The sequence below is a fragment of the Eptatretus burgeri genome, chromosome 8, assembly GCF_056783735.1.
Source record: "Eptatretus burgeri isolate ZD-2024b chromosome 8, Ebu_testis_v1, whole genome shotgun sequence".
NCBI classification, from domain to species: domain Eukaryota; kingdom Metazoa; phylum Chordata; class Myxini; order Myxiniformes; family Myxinidae; genus Eptatretus; species Eptatretus burgeri.
Window position 1 is genome coordinate 95351315 of NC_140968.1, and position 25680 is coordinate 95376994.

At 40.8% G+C, this 25680-nt stretch overlaps 1 protein-coding gene across 3 annotated transcripts in view; it reads right to left on the reverse strand.

Moving 5' to 3' along the window:
* The window catches only part of ZWILCH (zwilch kinetochore protein), a 66538-nt gene that overhangs the window by 17724 nt on the left and 23134 nt on the right, over nucleotides 1–25680 (reverse strand). For all 3 annotated transcript variants that reach the window (XM_085893076.1, XM_085893074.1, XM_085893075.1), the window contains exons 5-12: nucleotides 21753–21946; nucleotides 16832–16911; nucleotides 9229–9384; nucleotides 8826–8897; nucleotides 4374–4467; nucleotides 3741–3802; nucleotides 1639–1738; nucleotides 52–131 (exon numbers count right to left, since the gene is read on the reverse strand). In XM_085893076.1, the coding sequence (XP_085749202.1) occupies nucleotides 52–131; nucleotides 1639–1738; nucleotides 3741–3802; nucleotides 4374–4467; nucleotides 8826–8897; nucleotides 9229–9384; nucleotides 16832–16911; nucleotides 21753–21946 (838 nt within the window). The remainder of the gene's footprint in view (nucleotides 1–51; nucleotides 132–1638; nucleotides 1739–3740; nucleotides 3803–4373; nucleotides 4468–8825; nucleotides 8898–9228; nucleotides 9385–16831; nucleotides 16912–21752; nucleotides 21947–25680) is intronic.

Consider the following 25680-nt stretch of genomic DNA (forward strand, 5'->3'; position numbering starts at 1 on the left):
ATTCAACTTATGCTTTAAAATTTGTGATCAATCAAGAAAAACAAAACTCACCCAGGGTTGAATTTCTCGATTGGCCAGAGCTTGGAGCACGAGGTTGAGGCAATCCTTAATAGATGTGTATGAAAACACAGCTGGATTGGATTGGAAGGGAGGGCATGAGAATAACAAAGACAGTACATTAACCTTCTCGTGGTACAATGTTGCTCAGCCCTCTCGAGTCTGCAGCATCCACACATGGTGATAACACAGGGCTCCACAGAGCGACCGTCACAGAAGCTGGATAACTGTTACCCAATCATGCTTACTTTTTAGACCAGGTTCCTTTCATAAAACTAATTGTACTGTGAGAGACAGACAGACAGACACAGACAGAGTACAGGCTGGAGCAGAAAGACCCAGAGACTGCTTTGAAGTTAATTACTTTTTTACCCAAAATAAGTCCAATGCGTCTTCTTTAAAGCTGCATTGGATCGTATAACCTCGAGATGACATTTAGTCATCTCAATTATAATACCAAGCTTGCACACTAAAAACTCGGCTCGCCGTCACACGATCCCTCTGAAATTGCTGTGGCACTTAGCGGACATGCCGACAATGTTTGGGAAGTCTTGGCATTCCATAGTACCACTTGCATTTTGCACAATGCGTATTTTTGTCATTCCCCGTGTACGGTCTGTCGTCTGCTACCAGTTATGTTGTACTGCTATCCCGTGCATGTGCACGGGTATCGCTAGTATAGCCTTATTGTGGGTTGTGTAAAAAAAAATTGCAATAAAGTTCAACCAAATCTACCTTAAGGAATATACATTGTAATCTAGAACATGAGTGCATTGGAGATCCTACATGTTCAGTGTTAAAGTATTCCTTTTCTGTGTTTTCCATTCATACATTTACCCCACACATGCAAGCGAAAGGCAGGGTTAAGCAATTGGTTCACTTTGTTTGGCTGTCTGTCAAAAGTCAGTTGTCACAATTTAGATTTTCAAGGATTTTGCCTGATGGGGATTGAAAATCCCAGGAAACTTAAAGATAGGAAAATCCTAGCCAAGCTGCGGAGCACATTTTGTGAGGATATCTCAAACAGTTTTGAAGATACAACTGCTGTAAAATGTTTCTTAAAAATAAAAAATAAAAATTAATGTGCATTATCCTCGGAGGAGAAGCCCAACCCCTGAAGCCACATTTTCCACAACATAAGTATTCGGGTGTTAAAGCTTTGGAAACATGACCAGATAACACATATTAAATAGGACAATGTAGATGAGAAGGTTAATTTTACATGGGACCAACTAGATCAAAATTACACCAAAAAAATTCACACAGCTCTGTGCTTCACTGTATCAGGCATCAAATGGGTTTGGTACAAAGTTAATTTATTACTAAAGTATTAGGGATTGAAAACCAAATTTTAAAAAACATTGTAGATCAATGTTAACTTTGGAGGAACTTTCTCTTAGACAAATTTTGCTGTAAGATCAACAATTAAATTTCTTGTTGGTATTATTTTTCTTGCCAATATCTTCTTTGCAAGATCGCACCTCTTAAGATTTTTCCTATTTCCAAGTCTGTTTGAATTGAAGAGAATAAATGAAGAAACAAAAAACAAAAATGGATACATCTGCTCTTCGCCTCACTTACCAGACTTCATCTTAAACCACAGCTGTTCACAGAAATCTAAATCTTCTCTCTCAGGGATGGCGTTGGACTGCATGACCACTTCAGGTTCCATGGCTGGGGTCTGTGAACCACAGCCCCAAGCAAGGTAGTAAATAAGTTTTTTTTTTAATTAAAAAATGGTTAGCAGGTTAAAGGATATTTTCTAAGTTTTTCAACGAGTGAAAGTACAAAAGAAGTCTTGCAATACAGAGCACTTGATCAACCTCGATTCGATAAAAACCAACAAGCTACGTCTTATATGCTTATCAAAGTTATATGAGCAAATTAAATATGAAATCTTCGCTGAAAAACAGCTGACAAATTCATCAAAATAAGAACCGGCACATGCTGTGTGCATATTTGTTGCTCATCTGTGCAGCTCAATGAAAGGTTATGTGACTAAAAGGTCAAAGGACAATGAAATCAGATACAACATCTCAGTAATGGATGAAATCAGAGAATAAGCCACATGATGACAATACATCAATCAGGTAAAGATTCAAATTAAATCTGCTACACCAGAATGGAAAATTAGAAGTTTCCATAAGATTAACACTTTCAAGCAAAAATACCGTTGTTATAATGTGCAAAAGGGAAGAAATCAGCACAAGAAAAGGGAAGAAAGACAAGCAAAAAGACATTGGTAACCATAGAAACCAAGGTCAATTAGCATTCATTGCAAGTTATACAAGCAATGGTTATGTGGCAGACAATTGCAGAGCTCATATTCAAACTCCAATGACCTGCAAATAAACTTTTACCATCAAAACAACAATAAACAATACATCCAATTGTAAAGTGGAACGGCATTCGGTAAAGTGCATACCTCCACCAGACTGAACAGTTTATGTTTTGCATCGCCTTGATAGGTCAGATCTGCATCCGGATCTTAAACAAAAGCTAATTGTTCTTGTCACCTACCCAATTTATTCACCAAGTTTCATCCGACTTTGTCCACAACTTTGAGATATCATGCTATCTATCATGTATGGCCCTATTTCTCAATGGTAAAGAATCACTGAGAAAATTCTAGGATCCAGATGTGGATCTTCACCAAAATCTAATCAATTCGTCCTTGTCACACACCCGACCTGTCCATCAAGTTTCATCTGAATCCATGTATAACTTCTTGAGATATCCTACTCACAGACAGACAAACATACACAGAAAAAGAAAAAACTAGAACGGGCACTCATAGAGCGCATACCTTCGCCACCACTACTTTTTTTGTTCTTGGTATGAGTGTGGGAACTGGTTTCATATGAATGGTCTTATGACACAAACCACATATCCATAATGTCATGACCCCCCCCGACTTTCGGGGGCTACGGACTAAACAACAATCAACTCACGTCGTTTTGGCGAGTCTTCACTCGCAAGCTCGGTGAATACAACGTTTCAACAAGAGAAGGTAATCTCGTTTGATGCTGGTTTCATGCAAATCGAATAAGAATTGACTGAGTTATGCCGAAAACCGCATATTTTTCAAGGGCGTGACCCCCCCCCCCCGACATTTTACCCCAACCGGTGACATGTGTTATGACGTCATTTTGTCACAAGATTGGGCATTAAATTCTGAACATTTTGGTGCTGGGTTCATGTAAAGCGGACAAGAATTGACCGCGTTATGACAAAAACCGCATATTTTTCAAGGTCGTGACCCCCCTGACCTTTGACCCCAAACCGGTAACAAGAGTATGGGCGTCATTGTGTCATATTGCATATCACAAGATGAGGCGTTGAATTCTGAACATTTTGGCGTTAGTTGCATGCAAATTGAATAAAAATTGACCGTGTTATCGTAAAAAGACGATTTTGACCTTTTCGTGACCTTGACCTTGACCTTTGACCCGAACGATCCCAAAATCTAATCGAATGCTTCCTGGCTAATAACCAATCATCCCACCAAATTTCATGCAATTCGGTTTAATACTTTTTGAGTTATACGAATCACAAGATTACAAATAAATAAATAAATAAATAAATAAATAAATACACGCCGACCAAAACATAACCTTTCGCAGAATGCGAAGGTAATAACACTTTCAGTGGCAGAGGTAAAAAGAGGAAGAAGTTCAAATCACCTCTACAATTTCACTTTCTTTTTTTGCACAGCCCTGCAGAGGATCCTGGCAGCTCTTGAGTTCTGAAAAGAAAGTAATGAAAATAAGGACAACCCCTTACAAGGAATATTTATACAAACACATTGAGAGATTGGAAATGAGATACTGAGCTCAAACACTTTTTCTTTCATCCCATAACACTCCCTCTGAAGCCTCGATCTTCTCTCAGTTAAGACAAGAAGGTAGTCAGCTTCAACTGGAACTTGCACTCAAAGAGATGTGTTTGCCACAGTGAAAGACAAACATTGACGGAGAGACCACAGTGAGGGACAAACATCTCATTCCTTTTGAGAAATGACTTGCATGGATGATTGATTGTTAGTCATAATGAGATGTCGAGAAATGAGTCGGGGTAACAAAGAAGGGACAGCTGTTAGAGTTTTCACAATAAATTTTTTGTGACTTAAAAGTTATCAATAGCAAAATTATCATTAAAATATCCTTCCTTCCATTGTGCAAAACATTTTATGTGCATCATAAATATGAAAGTGGAATTAGAGGTCAATCAGGATGCTCAGTGGAGTTCTCAGTCAGACTGGTGCAGCCGAGATTACAGGAAAAAAAAGTATGTTTTTGAACACAACACTACTATACCATTGATAAAAGTCTCCACAAGCTTGGCAGCTGTCTGAGTTTCATCTCCCAAACACCAGTCCATCTCCCCTGTCTGGAGGCCACAAATGATCCTCTAAAAAATAAAAATAAAAATAAAAAGAAGAGAAACGATTTATAGAACCATGCTGAATAATGAAAAGTGAAAAATGCTTTTTGACATTGACAGCATGACCCTAAGTGGCACAGCAGAGCATCATTGGTGTTTAAACTATAACCCTTCATCATAGGTAAAAGTTGCCATCATTCCTGGAGAGGGGACAAAAATACAGGCAAGCCATACTTGTCCCTTTCGCAATTAGGAAAAAAAAAAGAGGACCAATGGTCGCGTAGCTCACCTGGCTAGTTGCCAAAAAGTGGAGTGAAGGATGGGTCTGGGTTAAAATATAAGAGCTGGATTTAAAATACACATTCGGTCAGGTAGTATGAGCATGATTCAGTAGTGCAACTTCCTGCTGTATATGACTATGAGCCTTAGTTTTTGAGATATTGCCACCTTTTGGTCTGATGATGTCACTTTCTGTTGTGTGAAAATTAGCCCTATTTGACAAGACGTCTACAATTCATATTTTTTGAGATATTGCCTACTTTCGTATTATGACCTCACTGGAGGCCATATTGTGTTTCGGATCAGTTTCTTTTAATCAAATATTCCCATAAGTCGTCGATCATATTTTTTTAAGTTTCACATTGATTGGTTAAGCGGTTTCAGAGAAAATGAATTATAAAGTTTTTCCTTTGATCCAACATGGCTGCCAAACCACGTAATGAATGACATCATTGTTATCGAATTATATTTCCTAGATGTAGTCGAATACACATGTATAGTTTCACATCGATCAGTTAAGTGGTTTCAGAGAAGGATATTTTTTTTAATGTTTTCTTATGATCCAATATGCCTGCCATACCACATGACTGATAATGTCATTCTTAACAAACTATGTTTCCCATGGGAAGTCGATCATAAATTGAAAGTTTTGCATCAATCAGTTAAGCGATTTCAGAGAAGAATATTGTTAAAGGTTTTCCCATACGGTAATCCAAAATGGTAGCCAAATTAGATCGAAAATCAAGTGTTTCTTGGACCTTTAAACCTTGCAATGACCTTAGTTAGAGGTGGAGGGGGGGGGGATTCCACAAACAAACTTGAGTTCTACCAGACCAAATATCATTTTAGCCACGTTTGGTCACAATCCCATCAGCAGTTTCAAAGAAGAAGTTGCAAGTGTTTACGGATAGATGGAGAGATGGACAGTCTGACGGACGGACAACATGCCATCCCATAAGCTCACCTGAACTATGTTCTATGTGAACTTAAAAAATGAAAAAAGTATTGATCACAAAAACAATAAAATGGAACAAGGTAATGTGAAAGAAAGTCACCATTTGCATTGCAACCCTCACAGTCCCCATCCTATCCGACTCCACCAATAAAATAATAAACTATCATTCGTGCTTTTGTTTGGGATAAGACAATTTTATGGGAGTCAATGTTCAACAGGCCTACAACACCTATAAGACACAATTTTGACAGTTGAACAGTAAGCACAGTTGTAAGCTAATGCATGTTTGACTGTGATTCAATTCAGAATTCAGCATGCTACATAATCACTGAAGTGTGACAATGCTGGTGATGTCGTGCCCCTGCACATTCGGATAGTAATTTACAATTTGTTCAGGGTGCCGGCGATAAAGCAAAACGAGAACGGCACTCTTCAACGTCGTGACGTCGACAGATATACCTCCACCCACATTATTACATCATTATACATACTGTACTTGTAGCAAGTTGCTTTAAATCCTGAACAGATTCAAAGCATAAAATAATTCTGGCTGCCAGACCATGTATCCGTTCAGGTTGAAATTTAAAACATATATTCCCCATGACTACTAGATTATAATTGTGAAGTTTCATGTCGATTGATGAAGAGGTTCAGGAGAAATAATTTTTGAAAGATTTTTGTTCAATCCAATATGGCTGCCAGACCACATGACCTATTAATTATTCCTGAACATTATGGTATCCCAAGGCTTGGGGAACATGGGTATGAAGTTTCCCCTCGATCTGTCAAGCCGTTCTGGAGAAGAAGGTTTTTAAAGGTTTATTCTTGATAAAAAAAACAAATCAGATGCCAAACTATGTGACCTATGACATCATAGGTAGATAATGTTTTGTTCCTCATGGATGGGTGATCATATCTTTAAAGTTTCGCCTCGATCTGTTCAACTGTTTCGGAGAAAAAGATTTTTGAAGGGTTTTATGTTTGAAAAAAATTAGAAAGGCTGCCGAACCACATGACTGATGATGTCATCATATTTTTTTGCCATACAATTTAGCTCGAGATCTTCTTCTTCTTCTTTCGGCTGCTCCCGTTAGGGGTCGCCACAGCGGATCATCCGTATGATCCGCATCGTGATTTGGCACATGTTTTACGCCGGATGCCCTTCCTGACGCAACCCTGGTCGCCTCTTACGACACAGGGATATGGTACACCTATTTTTTAACCGGGGTATACACCGGCCCAGTATTACTGGTACTCATTTCGCCGACCTCAGAAGGATGACAGGCTGAGTCAACCCCCTGGTGTATTAATTCAGTGGCTCAACGGGGCTTGAAATTTAGCTCCATACAATTTAGCTAAATTTCCATACATACAATTTAGCTCCATACAATTTAGCTCGAGATGACGCTCAAAATTTTTCACACTGATCGGATAAAGCGTTCGACGTACGCAATTATGAAATCATCAAAAAAAAAAAAAACTTATTTCCCATGGGGAGTACTTCACATGTGCCAAGTTTAAAATTATTTTCATGGATCGATTTCGAAGATAGACATCCAAAGTTTTTCATTTTTTCCAACATGGCTGCCACATCACATGACCGATGACATAATAATTATCATTAAAACATTCTAAATGAGGATTCACACCTTTAATGAAAATTTTGTGTCAATCGGATAAGCGGTTGCAGAGAAAACAGAAAATTAGCACGGATGGATGGACACACGGACAACTCGAAACATAATGCCTCTGACGACTTCGTCAAAAGAAGCATAAAATAAATAAATAAATGTATACTATATTAGTAAACACTTGCGGTTGAGAGTATCATCAAAGGAATCCATGGTAAATTCTCCAACCGATAACTGAACAATGACTCAACCTTTCAATTTAGTGACAAGCCACATGCATCCGCTAACCTTTCTCAAGAGTGATGAAAATTATCACAACATCCCCCTAAATACCAAAAGGTGGGGGTGGACAAAGCTTCTTGATGAGGTTATTCTCCAAAATATTTTATAAATATATAGGTTTGATGCTTGTAAATTTAACCAAAGCAGAAAAATAAATCAAGATAGAAGTCATGATTTAATGAGGGTATGAATGACTAAATAAACATATTTTAAAGTTAAGTCCCTGCCAACATCATTTATACATTATTGAGCAATGCAAAATTCAAAGTGTGTTTAAAATAAAAAGAACTAGAACGGGCACTCAGAGAGCGCATACCTTCGCCACCACTACTTTTTTTGTTCTTGGTATGAGTGTGGGGAACTGGTTTCATATGAATGGTCTTATGACACAAACCACATATCTATAATGTCATGACCCCCCCCCCGACTTTCGGGGGCTACGGACTAAACAACAATCAACTCACGTCGTTTTGGCGAGTCTTCACTCGCAAGCTCGGTGAATACAACGTTTCAACAAGAGAAGGTAATCTCGTTTGATGCTGGTTTCATGCAAATCGAATAAGAATTAACTGAGTTATGCCAAAAACCGCATATTTTTCAAGGGCGTGACCCCCCCCCCCCAACATTTTACCCCAACCGGTGACATGTGTTATGACGTCATTGTGTCACAAGATTGGGCATTAAATTCTGAACATTTTGGTGCTGGGTTCATGTAAAGCGGACAAGAATTGACCGCGTTATGACAAAAACCGCATATTTTTCAAGGTCATGACCCCCCTGACCTTTGACCCCGAACCGGTAACAAGAGTATGGGCGTCATTGTGTCATATTGCATATCACAAGATGAGGCATTGAATTCTGAACATTTTGGCGTTAGTTGCATGCAAATTGAATAAAAATTGACCGTGTTATCGTAAAAAGACGATTTTGACCTTTTCGTGACCTTGACCTTGACCTTTGACCCGAACGATCCCAAAATCTAATCGAATGCTTCCTGGCTAATAACCAATCATCCCACCAAATTTCATGCAATTCGGTTTAACACTTTTTGAGTTATACAAATCACAAGATTACAAATAAATAAATAAATACACGCCGACCAAAACATAACCTTTCGCAGAATGCGAAGGTAATTAAAAGTACTACACAGTCCTATTTAAAACATAACTGCAGAAAGAAAAGCCATTTTGTTATGTTAAATGTAGTTTAAATACAAATTAATAATTTCAAAAACTCACTGCAAGGAAATCGAGCTCTTTGTATGCAGTATACACTGGGCTCTGCACATCTCCAGGTTCAACCCTGATATTCTGAAGGGAAAGCACGACATTGAAATAACGTTACAGCCAGTCTGAAAACAATGTGTCGTCTCCGCCATCAAAATAACACGCTGAAATGCACAAAAGGTGATTTTGTAAAATGAGAAAAACGGACTTCGTTTTTAACCTTTCATTGCGAGCCATGCTCATCTTACCTTCTCTCACTCCACTCCAAGCTAACTTGACTTTAGAAGATGAATGATTTGGAGAGTGGAACGAAGGGCCAAACACAAATATTTTGTCACCCATTCCCAACAACCTCCCTCTCCTCATCGACTCAAATAAAAGACTGGATTGAAATAACAATACAAACTCAACTCACCAAAGTTGCGTTAGCATCAGCAGGTGGAACCTGAAACAGGTGGTTCACATTGCTCCACCAGAACTCTACATTTATGTTGCTGCACCTCTCGAGAAGGCTGGTATTACCATGTGGTGGTCCAAACAAGATGTATCGTGTGTAACCTGAAGTCTTTACCTGAGAGCAAGGATTGAAGGAAAAAAAATAATAATAATAATCAAAATAAATAGAGCCCACACCAACCGGAGCAAAAACTTACAGGGAAATACAACAAAATGTAGATGTGCTGTCGGAAAAGGAAATTTTGTGTACTGTATTTTCCGGTGTATAAACCGTGGCCGTGTATTAACCACACCCATGTTTTTCACCCTCAAAAAAAAATAGTAATAACTTTTCTGGTGTATTCACTGCACTCATGCTTTTCACCCTCAAAATAAATTAATATATTGATCATTTTATTTTCTGATCTAGATCTAAATACGTCTGTATATTAACTTTGTACGGAACAAAGTGACGGAGGTATCAACATGCTTACTCCCATGTCCACTTAATTTTGTCGAACAGTCTTATTCTCATTTTCAAGAAGTTGAAGAGAGAGGGAAGAGGATCCCAAGAAGGTTTTATTTTTCATTCTAATGACCCTCACCGGAGAGGGTGTTGCATTTAGGTCTGTTGGATTCGCTATATATGCTAGATATCCCTTATTGTTGGGTTTTCCGTGTGTGTGTGTGTATCTGCAACGCGAGGCTCCACAGCACGAACCAGCGAACCGATTTCGATGAAACTTTGCCAACATGTACAATATCTGCTGGGAATGTGGGCGTTTGAATTTCGTTGCCGAGCAACCACCCGTTGCTGTGCAGCGGCCGAAAAACCGCGTACAGTATTTTCAATACTTGTCCTTCAGTTTTAAATGCAGAGAAACGAGACTTCAGAATTAAACACTTCGAGATATTTAGAAAATTTTACTTGAGCCGATTTTTGATTGAGGTTTTATTTTTCAAATGGTAGTCCTTCAAAAATCGGGTGTCAATTTACCGTCATTTTTTATGAGGGGCTTCGGAAAGTGGGCGGAGCTTAGGGAAAGTGGACGTGGTTTATGAAAAGTTGGAGTGGCGTAGGAAAGTGGGAGTGGCTTATGGAAAGTGGGAGTGGCTTATGGAAAGTGGGAGTGGCTTATCGAAATATATTGTGTGGCTCAGGAGGTGTGGTCAAACAAGAGCATTGAGAGAAGTTTATCGGGTTGTGTGTGTGTGTGTGTGTGTGTTTGTGTGTGTGTGTGTGTGTGTGTGTGTGTGTGTGTGTGTGTGTGTGTGTGTGTGTGTGTGTGTGTGTGTGTGTGTGTGTCTGCAATGCGAGGCTCCACAGCACAAACCAGCAAACTGATTATTTTTCAAATGGTAGTCCTTCAAAAATAGGGTGTCTATTTACCGATTTATGAGGAGTGCCAGTTGGCAAAATACGCAAGAAGAAAAATCTTGCCAGGCAGAGAAACAATTGTATGTGAACCAATACGTCTTGGCAATAAATCTTCGTCGGTGGATCGGTCAGAATGAAAAGCATCGTATCCAGCGCTTCGATCCAAGCGAATCCCTCGTCGCCTACCAGCTTGTTTGATTCGCTATATATGAGATATCCCTTATTGTCGGGTTTTTCGTGTGTGTGTGTGTGTGTGTGTGTGTGTGTGTGCGTGCGTGCGTGCGTGCGTGCGTGCGTGCGTGCGTGCGTGCGTGCGTGCGTGCGTGCGTGCGTGCGTGCGTGCGTGCGTGCGTGTCTGCAACGCAAGGCTCCACAGCACGAATCAGCAAACCAATTTCGATGAAACTTTGCCAAAAGGTGAAATATAGACTGGGAATGTGCGCGTTTGAATTTCATTGCCGAGCAACCACCCGTTGCTGGTGCAGCAGCCGAAAAACCGCGTACAGTATTTTCAATACTTGTCCTTCAGTTTTAAATGCAGAGAAACGAGACTTCGGAATTAAACACTTAGAGATATTTAGAAAATTTTACTTGAGCCAATTCTTGATTGAGGTTTTATTTTTCAAATGGTAGTCCTTCAAAAATCGGGTGTCCATTTACCATCATTTAAGGTGTGTAGACAGTGTTTGTAAGGAACTACACCGTCGTTCTACCTTCGATCTCTCCTCGATCCAAACGTTATTGACCAAAGTGAAAAGGATCCAAAATAAATGGAATCACCGGCATTTCTGTCTTTGTGGATTTCTAATATGTTAATTTATTTACTGAAAACGATTCCACGACCCACACACCACCTTCAATTTTTTATTTACCGAAAACAATTCCACGACCAACACTCCACCTCCAATTATTTATTTATTTGCCGTAAACGATTCCACGATCCACACACCACCTCCAATTATTTATTTATTTTCCGAAAACGATTCCACGACCAACACTCCGCCTCCAATTATTTATTTATTTGCCGTAAACGATTCCACGATCCACACACCACCTCCAATTATATATTTATTTACCGAAAACGATTCCACGACCCACACACCACCTTCAATTATTTATTTATTTGCCGTAAATGATTCCACGATCCACACACCACCTCCAATTATTTATTGACGAAACCGAAAACGAATGCACGACCCACACTCCGCCTCCAATTATTTATTTACCGAAAACGATTCCACGACCCACACACCACCTCCAATTATTTATTTATTTACCGAAAACGATTCCACGACCCACACACCACCTTGAATTATTTATTTATTTACCGAAAACGATTCCACGACCCACACCACCTTCAATTATTTATTGATTTACCGAAAACAATTCCACGATCTACACTCCGCCTTCAATTATTTATTTATTTACCGAAAACGATTCCACGATCCACACTCCGCCTTCAATTATTTATTTATTTATTTATTTACCGAAAACGATTCCACAATCCAGACTCCGCCTACAATTATTTATTTATTTACCGAAAACGATTCCATGACCCACAAACCACCTCCAATTATTTATTTATTAACCGAAAACGATTCCACGACCCACACACCACCTTCAATTATTTATTTATTTACCGAAAACAATTCCATGACCCACACACCACCTTCAATTATTTATTTATTTACCGAAAACGATTCCACGATCCACACTCTGCCTCCAATTATTTATTTATTTACCGAAAACAATTCCACGATCCACACTCCGCCTCCAATTATTTATTTATTTACCGAAAACGATTCCACGATCCACACTCCGCCTCCAATTATTTATTTATTTACCAAAAACGATTCCATGACCCATACACCACCTTCAATTATTTATTTGTTTCCCGAAAACAATTCCACGACCAAGACGCCACCTCCAATTATTTATTTATTTGCCGTAAACGATTCCACGATCCACACACCACCTCCAATTATTTATTTATTTACCGAAAACGATTCCACGACCAACACTTCGCCTCCAATTATTTATTTATTTGCCATAAACGATTCCACGATCCACACACCACCTCAAATTATTTATTTATTTACCGAAAACGATTCCACGACCCACACACCACGTACAATTATTTATTTCTTTTCCGAAAACAATTCCACGACCCACACTCCACCTTCAATTAATTATTCATTTACCGAAAACGATTCCACGATCCACACTCCGCCTCCAATTATTTATTTATTTTCCGAAAACGATTCCACGATCCACACTCTGCCTCCAATTATTTATTTCTTTATCGAAAACGATTCCACGATCCATACTCCGCCTCCAATTATATATTTATTTCCCGAAAACGATTCCACGATCCACACTCCGCCTCCAATTATTTATTTATTTACCAAAAACGATTCCACGACCCATACACCACCTTCAATTATTTATTTGTTTCCCGAAAACAATTCCACGACCAAGACGCCACCTCCAATTATTTATTTATTTGCCGTAAACGATTCCACAATCCACACACCACCTCCAATTATTTATTTATTTACCGAAAACGATTCCACGACCAACACTTCGCCTCCAATTATTTATTTATTTGCCATAAACGATTCCACGATCCACACACCACCTCAAATTATTTATTTATTTACCGAAAACGATTCCACGACCCACACACCACGTACAATTATTTATTTCTTTTCCGAAAACGATTCCACGACCCACACTCCACCTTCAATTAATTATTCATTTACCGAAAACGATTCCACGATCCACACTCCGCCTCCAATTATTTATTTTCCGAAAACGATTCCACGATCCACACTCTGCCTCCAATTATTTATTTCTTTATCGAAAACGATTCCACGATCCATACTCCGCCTCCAATTATATATTTATTTCCCGAAAACGATTCCACGATCCACACTCCGCCTCAAATTATTTATTTATTTCCCGAAAACGATTCCACGACCCACACACCACCTTCAATTATTTATTTATTTATTTACCAAAAACGATTCCACGATCCACACTCCGCCTCAAATTATTTATTTATATGCCGAAAACGATTCCACGACCCACACACCACCTTCAGTTATTTAATTATTTACCGAAAACGATTCCACGATCCACACTCCGCCTTCAATTATTTATTTATTTACCGAAAACGATCCCACGATCCACACTCCGCCTCCAATTATTTAATTATTTACCGAAAACGATTCCACGATCCACACTCCGCCTCCAATTATTTACCTACACCGATTCCACGACCCACACACCACCTCCAATTATTTATTATTTAAAGTGGGAATGGCGTAGGAAAAATATTGTGTGGCTCAGGAGGTGTGGTCAAACAAGAGCATTGAGAGAAGTTTATCGGGTTTTCCGTGTGTGTGTGTGTGTGTGTGTGTGTGTGTGTGTGTGTGTGTGTGTGTGTGTGTGTGTGTGTGTGTGTGTGTGTGTGTGTGTGTGTGTGTGTGTGTGTGCGCGCAACGCGAGGCTCCACAGCACAAACCAGCAAACCGATTATTTTTCAAATGGTAGTCCTTCAAAAATAGAGTGTCTATTGACCGTCATTTTTTATGAGTGCCAGTTGGCAAAATACGCAAGAGGAAAAATCTTGCCAGGCAGAGGAACAATTGTATGTGAACCAATACGTCTTGGCAATGAATCTTCGTCGGTGGATCGGTCAGAATGAAAAGCATCGTATCCAGCGCTTCGATCCTTGCGAATCCCTCGTCGCCTTCCGGCTTGTTTGTTTGTTTGTCTATCAATTTGTCTGTTTGTTTGTTTGTTCACACAGAACTTTCGTGTTTTTCTCTGCAACTGCTTGTCAGATTGAGAAGAATTTTTCAGCATTGGTGCGACTACTCATGTGGAATATTTTAATGATAGTTATGACGCCACAGGTTACGTGGTGTGGCAGCCATATTGGAAAAACGGGAAAAATTTGGACCTCTGCATCTCTGAAACCACACAAAGGAAAAAAATTGAAACTTGGTACACAGCAAGTCCTACTCATTGGGAATAAGTGTGATTTTTAAAATGGCATCATAGATGTCTTCGTTATGACGTGATAATTACATGTAGAACGCCACATCCGATCAGTATGAAAAATTTTGAGGGTCATCTCAGGATAAAATGGTCCACAAAAATTTTTGACGACGTCATTGGTCACGTGATTAGGCATCCATATTGTTTTTCAAAAAAAAATTCAAAAATCTTTTTCGCTGGAACGGCTGAACCAGTCATCACTGCCAGGTCTAATTATGTCTCATTAATTATGTAACACACCAGTACACAGATGCCACACAAAACTACACAAAACAAGTCCTGGCGAGGCTCTACAATCTCCGATTGCTCTTTTTCTTGTTTTTTTTAACACTACAAAGGGGATTTTCTTTTTTTTGTTCCTAGAAAAAGGAAGAAAAAGGATTGATACTGGTATCACACATTTCTTGCAGATTTGTTGCCCTGAAAAGGGTCGTTTGGGTTTGATGAAGCTTTTCAGCGAAACCCGAGGAAATCTTCATCAATGCTTTCCTCGTCGAAGACGGCACGTAACTCCTCATCCGAATCAGGGTGGAGCAAGTCCACGTTGCTGTCACAATCCTATGCAGCCTCCTCCTCCCAAATGATGTCGTCCTCTGTGCCGTCCATGTTTTTGAAGATGGAGCATTTCAGAAATGCTCGCTTGATGTCTGACGGTATCTCCTCCCACACCTTGACGATCCAGCCGCAGATCATCGGTTGGTCGATCTTTCTCATCATACCGATGAACGTCGGCAGTCTCCCAGTCAACATAATGATCAGCCAATGTAGCGATGGGAGTAATGGTGAAAGTTCAACCAAGATGCATGTGGCCAATGCTCCTCCAAATCTGGGTCGAAAATCCCGTCAGGAAACACATCACGAAATGTTGATTTTCAACTGATGAAAATACCAAGTCTGGGAAATAGGAAAGTTCGTCTGTGGTGGTTCTACCGAAATGCAGCTAATGTTCCTTGAAACCTGGGTGGAAAACAAATGCCTGCGAAGTAAGAAAATTCGTCTCGTCAACGCGAGTAATCTGCGGAAAGCAATTTAGGAACTGCTGATAGAAATGAGGGAAAACGAAGAGAACCAGGAAGAACGAAGAGAACCAAAGGAAGCCAAAAGAACCGAGCAGCACTAGTACTTCTTCAAGCTTCACCGTTCCACATGGCTCTTCGCACTCGTGAGATTCTTATTCTTCATTTTAAATCCATTTCCTGTTCTCGTATAGAAAAGTACTCAGGGTAGATTGGTTGTTCCTAGTTTTTAAACCATGCCCAGCTATCCAGCATTTGCTCGCATCGCGTCAGCATGAAAGGAACAAGCTTGGAGGATTAATTCTGCCTCCATCGGATGTTCATGTAGACAATGACGCATGTATAAAGATAGTCACCACTACAAGTCCCTCGTCTATCCACCCCTCCTGCTGTGCACAAACAATGATGCCGACAGGAAACTCGTCTTTGGGCAGTGTGTTCCTGTTGAACACGACATACGAGAGAAGCTTGCCATGCAAGGTTATTTGAGGTGGGTGCTCCGTTATTGGACTCTAGCTATTGTGAATAATTCTACTTTTGATGTGACACCTGGTGTTCTTCTTCTTTAGCGTTTATTGGCGTTTTCAGAGCCGTGAGGCTCTATTCACACCACACACCTAAACTCCGGGTGTCTCTGGACGTTTCCGAGCGTGACATTTCATTTTTGCACACGGTTAATAAAATGCTGCACAAACTCTCAACCTGAACCGATTTTCAAAATTTAAACGGCCGAATTGAGCTCAACAGCAGTTCCGACTGCTACAAAAAACAAGTGTTCATTTGGAATATAATTTAAATTCAGCATTCATCGTTTTTCAGACTGATTTTTTTTCTCTACCTGTGTATTAACCGCACCCCCAACTTTTACCTTTTTATGCCGATAAAAAAATTCATACCGGAAAATACAGTACAGTATGTCTGCTGAATTGCAGCTGACCCAAACAATATTTAGTACAATCTACTTTTCCTGAAAAGTACAACAATAGCACACACAATGCATGGTCAGACAGACAAAAGTTACTTCCCATTTCTCTTAAAGAATGGGAAGGATAAGGCTCCTCACCTTTCGATACGGACATGATGGATTTGCCTATTAACAGTACACGTACAGCAAAGAAACTCACTTTGTTCACTCGGTGCCGTGCCTTGTGCTTCAAAATCATTTCATCAAGGCTGGGAAGGTCAGACGTCCCCACCAGTGGCCCTACATGGCAGAAGTTGGTGCACCACACAAGTCAGAGCCGTGCTGGTTGTACATGAAGCAAACATTACTGAGTAACAATATGAGGCAAGTAGGATTGTTGGATTCTCCTGTACAAATGAATGCTATGTTACAAAATATCAGTAAGTCCACGTACCTCATGTTGTGATAGACATACTCAGTACTGCATAGGTAAATGGCCACAGTGGTATATTTTCATGGCAGTAACTTCGACTGTTTAGGAATGTTTGACTATCGTTGGACAACCTGCATTGGTTCGATGGTCGTGCAATGCTCGGCATTTATATAGCTTTGAAGACCACCTTCGCATTCTCTCAAGTAACGATGGGCTTCTTACATGAGCAAGAGGTCATCAATATATTACAACTTCAATGTCCATACTCATTCCTGGGAACCAGTGCTACAGAAGCAATATTCTGGTAAGGAATAGACCAAGAACTTCATCTTTCCTTGACAGTAACAATTACCTACTCTTGCGAAAGAGGAAAAACAACATTGGAAATTTTGCTTCCACCCCCAAACAAGAGCACTCCAAAGGAGAGCAAACAAACTGGTGCAATTGCACGACCTGCAAAGCAGCCCTCAGGATGTAGTCAGGTGGACAATTTTACCAAGACTATGTAAAGGTCAAAAGCAAGTCTACTTACTACCTTTTAACCATCCTGGCATCCAGACCTCTCTAACTCAACACAGAAAAGTGCATTTATTAATACCTCTCTACCTACATAATATTAGTAATCTCTTAATAAAGAAAATTGCAGACAGGTCGGTGGTCTCTGTCTTCTATCGCCTCCTTTCTGGTCTTGCACCGTCTGCTCTTTCCTTGCTCTGTCCCCCCGCCAACTTCCAGGTTTATGCAGGGCACACACGGTGCACCAGCAATCCCCTTCTGGTGAAACTACCAAAATCCAGGATCAGTGCTCACCTCCACTCATTTGTTCTCCCCACCCAGCACCTGTGGAACCAATTTCCTCATTCTCTTCCATCTCATTCTTCCCTCCAGGTCTTGAAGATAGCTGTTCACCACCATCTCATGCCGTCCCCAATCCAAAGCCATTATATTTCCACCCCTGCCGGCCACCCCTACCCCAATATGCCCACCTCCTTCCAAATTTCCAGTTTTTTGTTCCTGAGAGTTTGCTTCTATATTTACTTCCACAAGCCTTGACTTCAAACACAAAAATAATATATTTACCACATTCAAACATCAAGTCACAAAATAAAAGCAAGGATTGCCAGATATACTTTGTTTGGGGAGTTAGGGAATGGTGGAGAATCAGCAAACGAGGATGCAAATTTCTATAATCATGTCAATAAATAAACGAAATGCAATTGCACGACCTTTCACTTTGAATCCGACCAAACGAATGAATGAAATGTTAATTTGCAATGGCAGTCAAATGATCTTTGCATGTGTTTCAAAGGTGATACTCTAACCACAAATTAAATCAGTGCGGCATTGCAGAGTAAAACATGGTAATGCATGAAGTCACAAAACAAATTTAACCACTTTATGAACTTTGCCACAATTATCACTGTGTAAAGGTTTACCGTACCGTCTCTATTGAGGTTCAAGGTTCACATGGCGCAACGCATGAAATGGGATGTTGTATGAGTACATATACACTTACATTACCGCAGACAGAGCCATGTGGACAGATGTAATAACTACATAACTCAGCCAGGTTTACCAGTTGGAAATTGAACGATTCATGGCTATTCAGCTTTAAAACTTTGAGAAACATGCTGGCCAAAACGAAACCATCACAAATAAACCATAGAAATTAATAAAAACAAAACAATGCCTTGTGCAATAAGGTTGTCAACTCTCTTGCAATCAATAAGGTAAATAAGAACTAAATCGAAAAGGGGAACCCAAATGATTAGACCACCTCGACATTCATCTATCCGTCGATACCCTATAAGCCTAGTGCTGCGTTAATGGTTAGGGTGGTGGGCTTGGGATTCCAGGATCCTGGGTTCAAATCCCACTCGATTGTTGAATTAATACCAGGTGGGGTTGACTCTTCCTGTCATCCTTCCGAGGTCGGCAAAATGAGTGCCAGTATGCTGGTATACTGTGTCGGAATGGCGACCTATCCAGGATTGTGTCCAATAGCCAAGGAGACTGCTTAGGCAGCACCAACGCTCTGCACAGAATATGGTCCTGATGAATGAATGGATAGATGGATGAATACTCTATAAAATAGAAATAATGTATTTTTCTGATTTGCAATTTATAAAGTAGATAATTTTGTAATTAAAAAGTTGAAATCTTCTTCTTCTTCAAGCTTAGCCGTGACGTCGCACCCCCAAGTCGACCACCATAACCGTACCATCTACGGGTTACATCGCGGTACGATTTAACTCAAACGGTGAATAGTTTTAGGTTTTCCACAAATATGGCTCGTCGACGCGTCCTTAGCGGTTGTATAATAATTAAAACCGAGATGGTTTCAGAGTACACCAATGGCTGAAAGACCATAAGTTTGCTAGAAATTGGACGAGGTTTGTCCAAAATACCCGAGTGTGGATCGGGCCTGCAAAAATGTTCGCTTTTGTGCTTGAAACATTTTACAGAGCACTGTTATGAAACAACAGAGATGGCTATACCTTGTAGTTATCCGCCGTTGCTCAAAACTGTAACACCATCACGACCCAGCTACCAGCACATGCACACAGGCAATTTGAGAGGTGAATCAAACACCTGTGTTGGCCTGCCGGCGACTGATCTCACCTCGTCACCACCAACCTCGACGGTGGGATACGGCAAGGAAACAACACAGCACAGCAGAGAAACGGTATGGACACAACATGACCACAGACACGACTGTGGGTCATGGCACGATGGTGGAACATGACATGGACACAACATGGCACGGCATGGCACGATCACAGATACGACAGTGGGACACAGCACAGACACAACGGTGGCACATGGCACAACACAGCATGACCACAGACACGATGGTAGGACATGGCAAGACATGACCAGACACAAGAGACAGAAATGGCATCCCAGGAAAGTATGAAATGGGACAATGCCATAACATACACCTGGTCAGCCTGCGACGGTGGGACCAGACATTTGTCGCCGATTTTGTTGGTGTTGTTCATGCTGTGTCCGAGTCGTGCCGTGTCCCACCGTTGTATCAGTGCCGTGTCCCACCGTAGTTATCCTGCCATGTTTGTGCTGGAGTGATGTAACCGATTTATCAATCAATACAAAATCCCTTATAAACCGTCAATTAAACGGAAAAACAAAACCGACCAATGTGTAGTGAACGTGAAAAGTGAACATGTCACAGTGAACCCATAGGGGTGGAAAGGGCAGTTTTCATTTTCACCAACATCTCCATTGTCACCATCTTCGTCTGAATCGCTCACATTAGGCTCGAAACGATACGGCTCTACAATTCCCCCAAAGCGTTTCCATCACTCATTTGTCTCCAACAGTTTCTTTAAAATCCGAAGATCAGTTTCTACATACTGAGAACCTTCAGAGTTGCTAATGATGGTGGAATCGGTATTGGAATGCACTGTTCCAATATGCACTGTTTCTCCATGTAAAGATGACATTTGGTTCAATGTGTGTTCCAAGTGTAACGTTACTGGCGAAAATCAAAAATCAACACTCTATAGGGGTTTTTCAGCACTTTGTTTTTTCAACACTTTCAGCAAAAAAAATTTACATTTTCTTTTCATTCACATTACACTGTGATCAATGGTTTTCAGAAAAAATACATATATTTGCATTTGGGTTCTCCTTTAAAGGCAAAAGTGCATGAGAAGCATGCCATGAAGAACAAGCAAGAGGAAAGGGAGTGTCAAATCAGGAGATTTAAAAAAAAAGAAAGAAAAAAGAAAAAAATGGAACAGCATTTGGTAAAGCGCATACCTCCGCCAAGCTGAACAGTTTATGTTTTGTATCTCACGCATTGGCCAGATCTGGATCCAGACCTGAACCAATATCTCATCGGTTTGTCCTCATCACCGAACCAAGCCATCCACCAAGTTTTGTCATAATCTGTCCACAACTTTCTTAAATATTGTGCAATATATCGTTTTTGGCCCTATCTCTCAATGGTGAAGTACGACTTCAAATTGTTTTTTTTAACTCTCGGATCCGGATCTTCACCAAAATCGAATCAATTTATCCATATCACTCACCAAACCTGTCCACTAAATTTCGTCTGAATCTGTCAATAATTTGACATGTACTACTCACAAACAGACAGACAGACAAACAGGGGTGAAAACATAACCTCTGTCCACCTTCGGCGACGCAGGGAAAAAGTGAAATATAATCGTTGAAGTGGCGACATTAGGAACACGTTGCCCCTTATTCCATTCATCCTTTTGAGATACATTATTTTGATTTGATATTTGTCGCACCTTTCAGCAATAAATCCCTGACGTAACTTTACTGTACCAGGTCTAGGAGGAAGGATATACAGTTACAGAAAAATATAAAAATTAAACTTAAAAAATTTAGATTGGGTCAGACCCAGCGAGTCGCAGAAGGCCTTTGCTCTAATGTTACGGCTGGTTATTGCAGAGCTAATACCCAGCAAGCTGAAACGATGGCAGATGAAGTGACCAAAAATGAGGAACAGACTTGGGATGGATGGTTGCAAATTGATCCGTGTTCGCTAAAATTAAAGTATGAGGTGTATATATCGGGGAGGTGGTGCAACACACAGAAAGCAATAGGTCGGTGTGGGTGAGGTTTTTGCAGGCAGATATATTACATTGCACTAGGAGGAGATAGCATAGACAATGGACAGCGAGAAATAGATTTCTTCACATCGGGGTTGCGTTACCTTTACAATTCGCGGTGTACAGTTGCATCTCAATGGATGAAGCTGGGACCATAGGACAAGCCCCCATCCAGCAAATGCTCTCATTGTCCTTCATGTCACAGCGAACCCATAGGGGTGGCAAGGGCAGGCTGGGTGGATTGGAGGAGTCCCAAATGTGGTTGTTATGGCCAGTGCAGAACCACGAGAGAAGGCGTCTGAACACACACACACACACAAACACCAAGTGCAGATGTCTTTTCAAAAATAAGTTGCAGCATTTGAAACACCTGCCAGCATAAACAATCACTCTCAAATTAAAATCGATGAACTCGAAAATAATAGTATCACAAAAATATTACAAAAAAAAAAGACAATTTCAAAATTTCAAATATTTTTTTAATAGGGCTCCTGGAGTGAGGGAAGAGGAGGAAGGAAGAGTACATGAAAAATACAGAAGGGCAAGTGGTAAGGGAAGAGTATCGATTATGGGGGACTTTAACTTACCCGGTATAGATTAGGTCCAGGAACAGAAAAGGGCAAAAACCAAGATCTCATCGGTTTGTCCTTACCACTGTTTTTTATTTATTTATTTATTGTTATTTATTTATTTATTTATTTTCCATACAATGTTGAGGCTCATACAAGAGCTAACACACAGAATGTATAGCAAAGGGAGCAAAATAGTGGGGCAGATAATAGCAATTTTTGAGAGGAATCGTGCAAATGATGATACAAGCATCAAATTTGGCACATTTGTTCTCCAGGGGATTCTAATCAAATCTGCCTGATTGGCCATTTGAAAAATAAAAAAAATAAAAAAAAAAACTTCAAAAAAGTCAAGATCACGAATCAATGTTGGATGCTGGCTGAGATTGGTGAATGTTTCAGAAACATCATCAAAGACGTTCCAAGTTTGCCATGCAGTTTTCTTCTCTTTACCGCGGAAGGCAGACACGACGTCACATCCAGTGAACGCATGGAAGTATGGGATCCCTCTCGCTTTCTCAGGCCCTATGGCAGAAACTACCTCATGGACTGGAATCCATCGTGCCTTGGCTCCTTGGCCAAAGGCAATCCACATGTTCTCAAGACCTAGTTCCTGTAAGGATGGCAGTACAGATATTGCTATGACTAGTACGTCCGTGTCATTAGCCTTAATGATAATGGACTTGCTACCATCCGTCGTTGCATCCCTGGCGTTTACAAATATTCGAGTGTCAGCTTCTTCATGACAACATGGAGACACAGCATCCAGTGACTTCCTTGTGTTGCTAATGGCATCTTCTCCTTTTGTGACAATGACTGTGCTTGTCGTCTGTGCTTCACACATCTTTTCCGCAAGGAAGTGAAACAGCTCAGTCTTGTTGCTGTCATCTCGAAGAAAGCTTCTCCAGTTACTTGGGGTCTAACTGATTCCTGTCACTCTTCTTCTGATTCCTTGCCACCTTTTCGACCTTGCCTCGGACTTCAGACGACTTCTTGTACACACCAAACACTACGTCCACCCTCTCGTACCTGGCACCAGAGGATTCCACCTTTGGGATGATGTCTTCTTTAGCATAGTCATCAAATATCTTTGAAGTGCGTGGAGGTAGGGCATTGATAAGTGCTGAACCATCAATGATGACTGCATCTCCCCTTGGTTCTCTGTCTGGGATGTTCACTTGCACTTCAAGAATTTCAGCCAGCTGTGATTTCAAATTTATTTTTTTTCAAAATTTGGATTTTCAAATGGCCAATCGGGCAGATTTGATCAAAAAGCCCTGCAGAACAGAAATGCCAAATTTCTGGGAAGGGAGAGGGATGGGGTGGGGTACACAAGGTAAACAAGACGGTGCTGCAGGGACTTTGAGGAAGGAAAAAGGGAATTTGAAGGAGGTGAGTTTGGGGTGAATTAACAGGGGTAGAAAAGATCATGGTTTTGGATGGGGGAAGATAAGACATGGTGGTAACAGCTGTTTTAAAGACCTGGAGGGGAGAGAGAGAGAGAGAGAGAGAGAGAGAGAGAGAGAGAGAGAGAGAGAGAGAGAGAGAGAGAGAGAGAGAGAGAGAGAGAGAGAGAGAGAGAGAGAGAGAGAGAGAGAGAGAGAGAGAGAGAGAGAGAGAGAGAGAGAGAGAGAGAGAGAGAGAGAGAGAGAGAGAGAGAGAGAGAGAGAGAGAGAGAGAGAGAGAGAGAGAGAGAGAGAGAGAGAGAGAGAGAGAGAGAGAGAGAGAGAGAGAGAGAGAGAGAGAGAGAGAGAGAGAGAGAGAGAGAGAGAGAGAGAGAGAGAGAGAGAGAGAGAGAGAGAGAGAGAGAGAGAGAGAGAGAGAGAGAGAGAGAGAGAGAGAGAGAGAGAGAGAGAGAGAGAGAGAGAGAGAGAGAGAGAGAGAGAGAGAGAGAGAGAGAGAGAGAGAGAGAGAGAGAGAGAGAGAGAGAGAGAGAGAGAGAGAGAGAGAGAAGGATTGAAGAGTGTAGGAGTTTGTTTCAGAGGTGGCAAAAAAGAAGCATGAAACAGTGAAGGTGAGCAGCGATTCTTGATTTTGGTGCTTTCATCAGAAGGGGGTTGGTGACAGACCTTGAGCGCCCTGTGGAAATATGGGGAAGGGGGACAGATCACAGAGCAGGAAGGGCAAGGCTGGAGAGATGGTAGAAGACAGAAAGACCACCAACCTGCCTGCATCGAGAGTGAGAGACCCAAAGACTCAGATTCATCGCAGGAGATACAAATGATCCTAAATGCCTTGATTTCCACAGCGTGAAGCCGAGATAGGTGTAAGGGGGAGCACCAGCCCAGAGGGGAGAGCAGTACTTCATCAGGCTGCGGACTCAAGCTTTGTACGTGGTCAGGAGCTCGGGTGGGCCGAGGAAGGATTTTGCACGATGGAGGATGCCCAGACGGTGACTGGCTTTGAAGGCCAGCTTAGAAATGTGGCTTTCCCAGGAAAGATCATGGCAGATAGTGAGATCCAACATCTTGAATGAAAGGACTTCAAGAGGATTGTTGAGAAAGTAGAAGGTGGAGGGGAGGGGGGTCCAGACAGTCCTTTTGGAGAGACATCGTGTGAGTGTGAGATTTGTCAGGATTGAAAGACATGTTCCACGTGTTGGACCAGCTTGTGATTTTATCCAGATCTGCAGAGAGTGAAGAGGCTGCTGCCTGCCGATCAGAGGGATGACAGATGGTACGGCAGAGGGTGGAGTCATCAGCAAAGAGAAATATTATTAGTATTAATTTTTAATATATCCTTTGTTACAATGTGATAATTGTTTTTGTTATTTATTTTGTAATTAAAATGCCATGGCATGGTGGAAGGACGTATTAAGCTGCTTTATATACCTTAACATGACATGCATTTAAAACATGGGACTTCTTCCAGATTTTTTGTAGTTCATTAGCCGAATCAACTCAGAAGGTCATGACGATCATTTTGGTGCATCACATTCCACATCAGAAGTGAAAAATGTCGGTTTTCAAAAAAGGCAAAAAACAATAATTTTCTCCAAGTAATTAAGCCAGTGTTTCTCAACCGGGGTTCCCCGGAACCCTAGGGTTCCGCAAGAGGTCGCGAGGGGTTCCGCGAGAAACAGTAATAAATAGGCTAATGTATTTTTGAGTAGTTTTTGTTTGATTTAATATTCGTAATTTTACTATACACGTACGGCATATTGTTGGAAACTCCTTGGTTATTATAAGAGGCTTCAACCTCTTATTATTGACAACTATAACAACCATATAACGGCGGATTCGTGTATCATTGAGTGACTGACTCAAGTATGGGATGCATGCACGGTGTCCATCTATCTTATCTGTGCTTCCTAGCGCGGTCGCGGTCGGTCTCGGTCTCTCTGTCTGTCTCTCTCTGTCTCTCTCTGTCTCTCTCTCTCTCTCTCTTTTTCTGTTTACCTTTATTGCTTCAGCTTTATTTGTTTGTTTTGTTGATCAAGTTACACGAGGTGTGTTTTTTTTTT